Source organism: Protopterus annectens, chromosome 1.part0 (assembly GCF_019279795.1).
Source record: "Protopterus annectens isolate FY-2018-M chromosome 1.part0, PAN1.0, whole genome shotgun sequence".
In the NCBI taxonomy this organism is placed as follows: domain Eukaryota; kingdom Metazoa; phylum Chordata; order Ceratodontiformes; family Protopteridae; genus Protopterus; species Protopterus annectens.
This window is the reverse complement of record NC_056725.1, coordinates 1,386,599,339-1,386,611,340: the sequence shown is the minus strand read 5'-3', so window position 1 is coordinate 1,386,611,340 and position 12,002 is coordinate 1,386,599,339. Positions and strand designations below refer to the sequence as shown.

Here is a 12,002-nt window from a genome sequence, read left to right as displayed (position 1 = left end):
GCATGATGTCAGGATAATCCTATGGGCTAGGTTTGTAAAGGCTCCAGGGCCATTCACCTAGTACACATCTATAAAGAAGGTGAAATATAATTCTTGTATTACTTCAGGTCAGAAGATCTTTAAAATCCTCTTGTAATGAGAGTGTGTGGAATAACTGAAATCCTTGAATAAGGCACAAGATTGTGGTTCATATGTATAGAAAGATGTCTGACCTCTTTAGCTGTTTTTTTTTTTTTACTTTATTTTAAAAGTTATAAGAGCAGTTTTAAACCTGATCCTGACAAAACTGTGTCAGAAGGACAAAGTATTAAAAGTTGGAGGATGTTTGTGGAAAATGATTATTTGATGTACACCTGGCAGAAGAGAAACAAATTTATTCTGGCAATCAGGGAATGTTGAGAGGCAGGTATGATATTCAAGCTGCTGAATCAAGCTGTCTTCTGAATATGTTTTTCCAGGACGATCAGTTTTTTTTTAACACTTTTATTGAATTGTCATTTGTGACACAGGCAAACTTGCATTTTTATAAATATAATCAAACCATGTTAAGTTCACATTTACAAGCATTAAACCCCACGTGCATTGTTCTGTGCAATATAATCCAGCCAACATACATAAATTATCCAATTCCTGCCTTCTGTTAAACCTCATTCCTTCTCCAAAGAATTTTTTGTGTATGCATTGTTCCCTCAGTTGCCATTTTTTTCTAGGTAATTTACTCCTACATTTTTCTAAAGATCCCACATCCTGTTTCTTTCATCTCTTTTACAGTATTCAACAAAACAGACCGACACAAGAACTGCAATAACTATTAAAACACTTAACACTGTAATATGAAAGGGTGAAACGAACTAGGGCATTTGAAAGGGTTTACTCCAAACTCAGGAAACCTGTAACAAGAAAAATAATCTGAGATACTGAAGCGGTATTAGATTGATTTTGAAAATATGAAAATTTTTTTATAAAGCAGTGAAATGTGGAAATCAAGAAAGAGCAGAAATGGAAGTATTTACAGAAGACTTAATTATGTCGTGGTTGGAGGGAGATGAGGCTGAACAACTAACAGTTAATGTAGGACTCGAGATGAAAACTGTGATGTATAGTCATTCTTCAGAAATGTTTCCAGTAACAGAGGGTATTCCTGTGGAAGTTTGGAAGTTAGGAGAGACGAAAGTGATAAAGATGTGAAAGATTTTAACAGTATTTTCAATGGAGGAGAAGCAACAACAACTTGGAAGAAAGTTGTGGTGGCTTTATCACCTAAGGACAGTAAAGCCCCATCAAAACCAGCTTCATATAAACCCATTTCAGTTTTATACCAGGCTTATAACGTGTTTATGTCTGCCAAAAGAATGGCAATAATGTTGCCAAAATTGATAGATATGGATCACTGTGGTTTTGTGGAGTGGAGGAAAACACTTGACAGCATTAATAAAAGAACATTGATGATCCAGAGGGAAGCAGAATGTAAGAAAATACCAATGTTGTTGGTCTTGATGCAGAGAAAGCATTCGGCAGAGTAAACTGGGATTTTATGAGTCAGGCAATGGAAGCATTTGCATTCCCTGATAAAGAAATAATTAGAAGGATATATGAGGTATCAAAAGCATGAATTCAAGTGGGAAGGTTCCTCTCTGACAAGTTGTTTCAGCAGAGTAACCAGGCAGGTATGTCCTCTTTCCCTTTTATTTGCTTTTATTTTGAACTATAGGCAAAGAAAATATGGGACTCAGAAATGCAAGAGTATAATCGGCATAGTAATCTTGAAAAGTTGATTTTATTTGCATATGGTACTAGTTTATACTTGATAAATCCAGAAAAGGACATCTGAGTGTTGGTGAACATTTTGAGACAGTTTTGCATCTTTTCGTGATATAAAATGAATGAAAATTAAACAATGGCTATAGCCATAAATTATGCACCCACCCACATATTTAGTTCAGAAATACCCATATTTATTGGGACATAAGGTGAAGTGTTTAGAGTATGGCTTAAAATATTTTTGTTATGGCAGCTAAATATATGTGGAAAGAAATTAAAATATAATACAAAAACTTAGAAACTCAAAGCCTTGGTTTATAAATATGGATAGTAAGATACAAGCAGTGAAAATGTTTTTAGTCCTTTAGTTTTATACAAGCCTCAGACATATTTTTATCAACCAGAGGAGTAGTTGTGGACTGTAACTAATAAAAAGTTGAATTATTTTTTCTGGGAGGAAGTGTTAAGTGGGTAAGTTATCATTCCAGTAGAACAAGGTGGTTTAGAATTACCTGATTTGAAGGGATATTTTAGAACTACACAGTTAAGGCTCATATACATAACACAAGCAGAAGGTCATAATTCAAAATGGAAAAGAATGATGATAAAGCACATAGGGGAGTTCAAGTAATAGAGTGTGGGATGTTGGATGCTGATCATTTAGGAGAATAACAAGAACCATACAGAATGTTCTAGTTATAAAGTAGCAGAAAGGATCTTAAGAACTAAGCCAACATGAGAAAGGAAATAGGGATGCCAATAGGGACAACTGTAATTAGGGTATAGAAAATAGGCAAGAGGGGGACTAGCATGTAATGGAGAAGACTGTCAAAGAACCAAGGTATTGGAAACAAATAACTAGAGAGGGAAAGGTAATAGTGGGTGATGCCAAGAAGACTTTTGGACTGCAGGCTACATACTACCTTCCCTAGCAGGGAATAATAGAGAACAAGCAAAGAGAGAAAGGGATCGGATAACCTTAAGTGAAAGACCTGTTCTGGTGCTGGTTTTTGTTGAGTCTAGAACAGAAGCTGCTGTTAAAAGAGGAATAATTAAAGCATATAAAATGTTGCATGATAACTATAAGAATCAATTAGAAGAGTTTAAAGACTGGGAAAAAGAGACTGGAAAAGCAATTTACAAGAAAACAGCAGGCGCACATATGCATGGCTCCCGGGTATGCAACAAAGTTCAGAAGGTTTAGGATCTTTGTTTGGAATATTTGCAGAGGGATTTTTACATCCAGATCATACTTCAAATAATTTTTCTTTAGGTAGCAATTGTCGAAGGTGTGACGAGGAAGAAACAGGCAATTGGAAACATGTGCTTTGGGAGTGTAATGAGTTGACAGATTTCAAAAATGTCCTACAGAGTACTCGGTCAAAAATATTGGGTTAGCAAATGGCTGTAACTAAAGAAATTACTGTTTTTTAAGCATGTACACAGGATCTGAATTGTGTAGACATATTGAGGCCTTATTAAGTTTGTTTGCTGCCAAAAAAAGCAATTTCTAGAAAATGGAAATCGAAGTATAAACCAACTGTATTTGAAGTATTAAATATTATAAAAGAGGTAAAAGAACTGGAAGAAGCATCTTTAGAAAAGATAAGTAGAAAATTATATAGAAATAAATGGAAATTTTGGAAATGATAGTTGCAGAATAATGTTCAGGTGGAAGAGTGAGGTTTAAGGGAAGGCAGGAATTTAACAATTAATGTAATGTTGGACTGATGATAGAAAACATATGTGAAGTATAATATGTGTAATTTGGAAAAATGTTACTATGTTTTCTTTTCTGTTGTATGTTTGTGTCTTAAGTCATAATTTAATAAAGGTGTTAAAAAATGTATATACATATATTAGGCTTACAGTCAAAATTGAAAGGCTCAAATGCAAAAGTCATGTGGGTGAAAGGCAGTTTTCAAAGTTGCATAGTGCCAAACTGGAGTAATGCAACTTCATAATAAACATAAAGCTTGATTCATTATTATGCGTTTGGCATTGTGAACAGAGATCATGGTACAGTGAAAATCAGGGAACTTGCCCCTTTCCTCACTGTAGTGCGGTATCTGAGTTGGTATATATAATTTACATGGGGTGTGGGGATGCAGGGGGGCTTGCCACCCTGCCAAAACATAAAAAGACATACAGACTTTAAAAAAACGAAAGTCTGGTGTATCGAACATCATGTTTACAACGTTTGACATACAGGCTAGATATTGTTTTCAGTTTTGGGATTTTCATTCATTGTTGAGATGGCAAAAAAATTTGCCTTCGAGATTGATAGTAAACTATATATTATATGCGTGTGTATGTGATGCATATGTTTATTACAAAGGTTAACAGCAACAGTGAAAAAGCCCAAACTGAATCCTGACAGATCTTACATTTCAAAGATATTACTCTTGTGCATAGCCAGTTTCCTCTGCACTCCTCATTACACAACCTTCTGCAACTATTCCTAGAAATATTTCCTGCAGAAGTGCCAAATAGTATCATTCTTGGGGACTTAACCATAAATTACTGTATCCCATCAACCCCCACACCATTAACAAAATGCTTAAGCAGCTAACAAGACAAAACCCGAAATAAAACTCAACCTCTCTGTGTCAAATCTAACAGGTAGATGTTTACAAGTAACTATCCCTCCTAATGATTCAAGTGACCACTGTCCTGTAATCTCAGCCCTCAAAGAAATCTTTCCCCATTCTTTATCCTGTAGACCAACCTTTGAAGCAAAGCAGCAATTACTTAATGGCTATTTATAAAACCATCGCGTAGACTATCAGACAATTTACAAGCAGCAGTTTTACCACATAAATATGGCTGCCTCTCTTATGAAAAGCATGGGTTTCATATCTCTTGCCTTATATACTGCTAACAGCTCCATATGTAACATTGTGTGATTCCAAACTAGGAGCCTATTTGTTGAATGAGCAGAGCCTTCAAAACTGTAAACCATAAGCTTCCCCTTTGCTAGCTTAGCTTTAAAGACCCTTCACTGCAATGATTCCTAAGCCATCTTAAAAACTGAACATCTCAGATGGGTACCTCAGGGATCCATTTGTCATCTTCTAGTTTCACCTTTCATTAATAATGTAACCACTGTCCTTTCAGATGTCAGTGTAGCTGTGTATGCTGATGATCTCATACTCCCACAATCAAGCAAAAATGTTTGGTTTGTAGATTTTGCTTCATGGAATAGTTTCACTGTGTTATGCAACTGGAATCCTAGTAGTAGACTGATTAATCCAGTTAAGTCTAGTATAATGGTCTTTGAAACTAAACAGAAGTTTCTTGGACTCAAAGCTGGCAATGGCTTAGCACTGATTTCTGAACAGATATGTCTGGGGATAACGTTAGACCCCCATAGTAACATTTGTACAGCATGCAGACAGTGTTGCCAGCGCCATGGAGTAGAGCATCAAAGCCCTGACTATGGCCCAGACGGCCTGTGATCAGTTAGCGGCTTCTAGCATCTGAAGTGCTTGGTGAGGAAGGATGAGCACTGCCCATCCTGGGAATGGAGGACCAGCACATTGGCACATATTACGGTCGAGTCCCAGCAGAGATGGGGTTGCAAAGGGGACATTGTCTGTGAGGAAGATAGGGCATTGGCTGAGTCACAGCAGTGGCAGCACCATGTGATGCATGCTGTTTGCATGTCCTTCTGGAACCGTTTGCGTACCATGAGGTGAGGAGTCAAGGGCACAATAAAAATCCTCTTCCACAGTATATATGGCAGTTTCCCAAGGGTACTACATACTCGTTACTGGCCCCAAACAGAGTTAGAGAAAGTCTGTGAGAGGTAGTGTGGTTTGGGAGACCTCCTGAATGAGGTGGTTCATCTTATGATCAGCTGTGAGGAGAGCCAGAAAGCACTGTAAAAAAAAAAAAAAAAAAAAAAAAAAAAAAGAGAGTAATTAATGAAAGACTTCATACAGACATGGTTGTTGATGAAACACTGTGTACAGTCAGTGTTGTTAATAAAGCACTGTTAATAAAGCACTATCACAACTAAAGCAGTACTACAAACTCTCTTGTTCTAACAACGTACATATTACTGTGATCAAACTAGGAGTATAGTCACTATGATGGGTCAGAAACATCCTAATAGAGTCAAGACCTTCTGAGTTGGGAATACGGTTGCCACCCGTCCCGTTGTCAGCGGGACACTCACGGGTTGAGCCCTCTCATCCCGCTTCCCGCATTCACCAAGAGTGGGACTTTAAAAGTCCTGTTTTCCCTGATCACGAATTCAATTGCCGTGGAAAAACCGAAAATACTTCCGTTTTTTCCACGGCAATGTGGCTACGTCACCACCCGGACCTGCAGTTAGAGGGATTCCCTGCTAGGTCCGGGTGGTGTAATGCAACAGCAATTGGCTGCAGGGACTGGAGGGGGCGGGGATTTACTAAGTGGAGCCCAATAAAGGTTGCAGCTGTAGACTACTAAGCTCTACAGCTGCGAACGAAAAAGATCTGCAAATTCTATTTCACCAGCCAGCAAGCAAAGAAGCCAGCCAGCCAGCAAGGGAGCCTGCCAGCCAGCCCAGCCACTTGAGCCATTCCAGCAGGAAGGAAGCAAGCTAGCCCAGCCAAAACTGTGATAGTGGTAAGTACATAATAGCATTTTGTGGCTTTAGTTATTTAAAATGGGAATATTGTGCTTTATTTAAGTTTTTAATGTTTAGAGGTAGATGGGGATGTAGTATGCAGTATTTAAATCTGTGCAGTGGTTATTTTGAGATTTTTGAGTAGTAGTTTAAAATGGGAATATACTGTGGTTTAATTTTTTTAATGTTTAGAGGTAGATGGGGGTGCAGTACGCAGTATTTAAATCTGTGCAGTGGTTATTTTGAGATTTTTGAGTAGTATTTTTTAAAGGTATAAAACCTGAATCTATATGTAATTGTTATTATTCTTGGGGGTATGATTTGGAAGCATTACTTTTGAAAGGCTGAACTATGTATAGAAGTTGTTTATTTCTAGTGGGGGGCAGTGAAATATAAATTTAGTGTGATGTATTTCTATTGTCGTAGCTTTTTCTGGGTATTATCTGTGTGCAGATAGAAAATGTTCGAGCATAGTTTGCACTTTTTTGTATGGAAATGTGTGCAATTTAATGCTGTTTTCAGGAAGTTAGGATATACTGTTTAGGTAATTTTTCCTGTTAGTTCCTGCAAGTCAATGAGTATGTGGTACAAGTCTACTTTTTGAGGGGGAATGTTAACAGTTAATGTAATGCTTTTATTATTCTAGTAGGTACATGTTGCCAATTTGCCGAAGCTGTTTCAAGATTGTTTTCATTTATACTTGTAAATGTGTGCATTTAATTTATTATGCATTTTTAATAAGGTTAAAATGTACTGCTTTGTTTGTAATGTGAATATGGGTGTACTGCTTTTGCTTGGGCCTGTTTATTGCATTGCCGTGGTGGGTAAAATACTCTTAATTGCTATGATTTGAGGTAAAAGGAGCCCATGGAGTCTGTTGTACATTGTAGTTTATATTACTTCTCTTGCAAGAAGTATTTTTAAAAGTTAAAATGTTTACAGACTTTTTCCTGGGTTTTTTTTGTTTGTTTTTTTCTTGTGGATGCATGCTCAGATGTTAATGCAATGTATTTGCGATTGTGCTAAACCATGTTGTTGTTACAGGGTAGTTTGCTTTTATAAGTAGCAAAGTTTGTATTTTGTGTTTTAGTGATGTCTTCAATAAACTTATGTACTGTTTTCATTATAATCCGATTACGACCAGTGCTGCTGTTGGGCATGTTCATTAATAGATCATTGCGCTGTGTAAATTAGTGCCATACATTTCTTTTAACTGCGGTCAAAAGCTAAATCAGGTCTATGGTATCCACTGTGCATTTTCATTCATTTTAGTGTTTTTTGGTTCAGTGAATGCGGTTAACTTTCTTTTCTTGAGGGGTGGGGTGAGGTGGGCATGTTCGGTGGTAAAAATAATGCATTTCATTTTCTACAAGCTGTGTTAATGTTAGTTTTCAATGGCCAAAATGCCCCCTACTTAACTGTTTGTAATAATTCTTTTCTGCTCCATTCCTCGGTTCTTTCGCATGCCAATGTTTTTTGAGCCAGTCCTTTCAAGTGCCAATGTTTTTCGAGCTAGTTCTTTCGTGTGCCAATGTTTTTCAAGCCAGTTCTTTCTCATGCCAATGTTTTTCGAGCCAGTTCTTTCGTGTGCCAATGTTTTTCGAGCCAGTTCTTTCGCATGCCAGTGTTTTTCAAGCCAGTTCTTTTCGCATGCCAATGTTTTTCAAGCCAGTTCTTTCATGTACCAATGTTTTTCAAGCCAGTTCTTTCTCATGCCAATGTTTTTCAAGCCAGTTCTTTCGTGTGCCAATGTTTTTCAAGCCAGTTATTTCGCATGCCAATGTTTTTGAGCCAGTTCTTTCACGTGCCAATGTTTTTCGAGCCAGTTCTTTCGCGTGCCAATGTTTTTTGAGCCAGTTCATTTGTGCTGTGCAGCTGTATGTTACTGCACCCCACTAACACAGTTTTGGTAACTATGTTGCATATCAGGTAAGTACAGATTCAAGCATGAAGAGAGCAGCAGCTTCATCACAGTCAACCAGCAGCAAGAGAATGTGCGAGTGGCAGGACGTTTGGAAAACAGAATTCGACTGGATCGAGAGATGCAGTGATGTCAAAGCGTTCTGCAGGTATTGCAAGAGAGAATTTCTAGTGACCCACGGTGGAAGAAATGATGTCGCACGACATAAGGCAACTGAGCAACATAAGACTGCTATTCTTCAAGCTAAATCCACTCACCTGATGACAAAGTGGGCAAGGAATGCAAACCTTGAGGGACCAGAGCTTAGGATCATTGCAGCAGAAGCCTCTGAGGTGTTCATGCTGTTAAGCACAATATTTCCTATAACAACTTGGACTGTGCAGTAAAGTTGGCCAGCCAGTTGTACAGTGACTCGGACACTGCAAAGAAACTATCTTGTGGCAGGACCAAGGCTGAAGCCAAAGTCGAAAATGTTTTGGAATGCCTCCTGCATGACCTTCAAAAACCAGGCACTTCATTTGCAATTTCATCAGATGCTTCCAACAAGGGGAACATAAAATTATTTCCACTTGTTGTGAGGTATTTTTCTAAAGGAGAAGGGGTGGTGAATGGCCTTTTGGACTTCTATGAAGACCCTGATGAATCTGCACAGGCTATTTCACAGCAAATTTCCAACATTATGGAAAGGCACTCCTTGCCCTGGAACAGTATTTCATCTTATGGGGCTGATAATGCCAGTGTGAACTATGGGAAGAAATCTGGTGTGTATACCAGATTAAAAGAAAAGTGCCCATCACTCCAGAAGGCTAACTGTGTTGCCCACATCATTCACAATGCAGCCAAAAAAGCTGCAGCACAACTACCGTACGACGTGGAAGTATTTGTAATGAAACTTTTCAGCCACTTCTCAGGTTCAGCCACAAGGACCAGAGACTTGAAAGACGACTTTGAGTTTTCTGGCATGGAATTTGAGAGTCTGTTAAGACGTGCCAACAAGGTGGCTGTCACTACTCCCAGCCATTGAAAGAGTAGTGAAAAATCTCCCAGTGCTCCAGTCCTATTTCCTCTCCCAGCGAGAAGAGGAGACCACCCGGCAGATATGGCAGTACTTTTCAGCTAATGAACATGGTGAGAATGAATTGCCTACGCTGCCCTAGTACTATTTGCACTTTCTCTGTTCTGTTCTTGTTGATTTTAATGAACATAAAAGTACATTAGAAAAATCAGCACTTACTGCCATGGAAACGTTTTGTGTAATGGTCTCTCTGAAGCAAGAGCTGAAGGTGCTTTCTTTGGAGGGAAACTTAGGGCACTTATGAGCTCATTAGATAGCACTTCTGCTAACAAACTGAAAAGAGACTTCATTGTGTTCTTGGAGACAGCAGTGAAATACCTGGAACAGTGGTTTGATTATACTGAAAGCAACTACTTGAACAGTGGTTTGATTATACTGAAAGCAACTACTTGTTTACACTATCTAAATTATCTCTAAATGAACCCTTTGCTTTCAGTGACTTGCTTAATGTGACCACTTCCCTGAGTCTGCAGGATGTAGATGAAGATTATCTTTTTAGGGACTGCTTGGCAATTAGGCCCTCTCTCGAACAGTTATGTAACACAAGCTTGACCCCAGGAGAGAAGTGGCTGAAGCTTTTCAAAGAAGGGCCTGAACTGACTACACTATATCCGGTAATTGCTAGGGTTTTATCTATACCAACCTCAAACGCATTTGCAGAAAGAGTTTTTTCTTTGGTGAAAGGTAAAAGGACAGATGTGCGAAACCGATGTAGTGTGGACTTGTTAAAAGCTGAACTAATGATGGGTGTAAATTACCGGATGAAATGTTGTGACTTTTTACTCAAATATTGTTTCAAATTGGGCCCTTCTTCAAGCCATAAAATCTAATTCAAAATACACTTTTAAAAAAAAGTGATTTAGTGTACTAGTGTGCAGTATAAAGTACTAGGGTGCAGTTTGTAAATTTGTGTTTTTCTTTGTTTAGTGTTAATTTGCTAGTGTGCAGTATGTAGTACTAGGGTACAATATGACGTTTTGTGTTTTTTCTTTGCTTTAGCTTTAATTGACAATAAAAAGTCTTAATTTTATACTTGGCTTGTATGTGGTATGTAGATTTTTTTAAGTTTTCTTTCTGAATAGTAATGGTTGGTTTATGAATTTTTTAACTTTTTAAATAAACAAGTGTATGTTTAATGAGTAGTGTGTTTTTTATTCCTTTAAAGTTTATTTACTGTTACAACTACTGTGTTTTTGCAGTAATAGTTCACTTCATGAAAATGGTATGAGTTTTCAGTATGCTGTAATGTCACAATGTTGTATCCATAACTAATACTGCATCTCCTTTAACAACTCTGGTGATGTAGTGGGGGTGTGGCCACACACCCTATCCTATTGACCACACCCCCATGTCCCACTTTGCCCTTGTTAAAAGGTGGCAACCCTAGTTGGGAATCACTGTAAACAATGTTTTAATGTCCAGGGTTACCAACAAAAAATTCGAAGCATCTAGACCCTGTACTGAATTAAACAATGTGGAAAGAAAATGTTATTGATTGGTTAGTCTCCTTTTATATGATCGATGTGTTTTGTATGTTTTGTATTCTCTCTTTTGGATCTGATGAAGTGGCAATCCTGCAAAAGCGTTAATCCGTTTGAATAAACAAGTTTTTTAGTGAAATTATTTGGTGTTCTAGTGGCTATGTTGGCTGGCTCACACTTTTTTTTTGTTTATTGCACATTTTTGGTGTGAGCAACCTTCAGTAGTTTTGGTATCGCTTTGGTTTTCTCTTTCAAAAATCACATTGTGTCGACACCCATCTCGGGCCTTCGTGATGCATTGTTTTAAAAAATCAGATTGCCCTAGTCCACACCAGTTCTAAGTTGGCTGCTAGCTGCCAGACAGTGCGGGATGCCGGTCGGGACCTCAAGACCCCTTTAGTCTGTAAACTTACTATTCTGTAAGCATTGTACATACAAGTTTCTTGTTCACTAGTACATCACTGTAAAATACATTTTTTTCTTATAAAGCTTGTTGTCTAAGTAATTGTCTGTGAACTGCATCTTTGTTATCCAGTCTGCTTACCAGGTTATATGTACGTCATAGTTGTCTATCTTGTGTTTTATGTCATACCTGTACACTTGGATACAACATGTATTTTCAGTAACTTACTTTATCCTTGAGTACCATCTAAATGAAGTAAGACTGCAACCATAGCTTTATTTGGTCTCATTGTAAGTTTGTACCTGTATTATTGCTGTTTGCCCATTTTTGTAGGTTTGCGGTTTGTTTTAATGCATTTTAAAAATGATAATGGATTTATTCTCCACCTCACCATTTCTCTTTATCTTTTTGTTAGTTTTTAGATGCTGTTGCAGATATGTTTGTTGCATCACGACAGCAGTCTCAAATAAGCAGCCTTGGTAAGTAATTTTTTTTTTTTTTTATACTGTAATTGTTTCTAAAATTCACTGTGATGGTTTGTTGAGGCTTATGTCATAGCATTAACTTTTCCTATAATCAGATGCTTTCACAGTCTGCCTATCTATATATCTAACACTGCTGATTCAGTCTGACATCAAAGAAATATGTTGAGTGCAGCAATCAGGTTTCCGAAATATTAGTGTTGACGGAGTGTGTGCACATTTGTACATCTTACCAACAAGACAGTTTTATGTATTTTCCATATT

The 12,002-nt window shown here is 37.7% G+C and overlaps 1 protein-coding gene across 1 annotated transcript in view; it reads left to right on the top strand.

Moving 5' to 3' along the window:
• Positions 1–12,002, top strand: part of MDN1 (midasin AAA ATPase 1) — a 3,484,183-nt gene that overhangs the window by 3,455,064 nt on the left and 17,117 nt on the right. Inside the window, exon 100 of the mRNA XM_044071809.1 lies at positions 11,672–11,735. Within this exon, the coding sequence (XP_043927744.1) occupies positions 11,672–11,735 (64 nt within the window). The remainder of the gene's footprint in view (positions 1–11,671; positions 11,736–12,002) is intronic.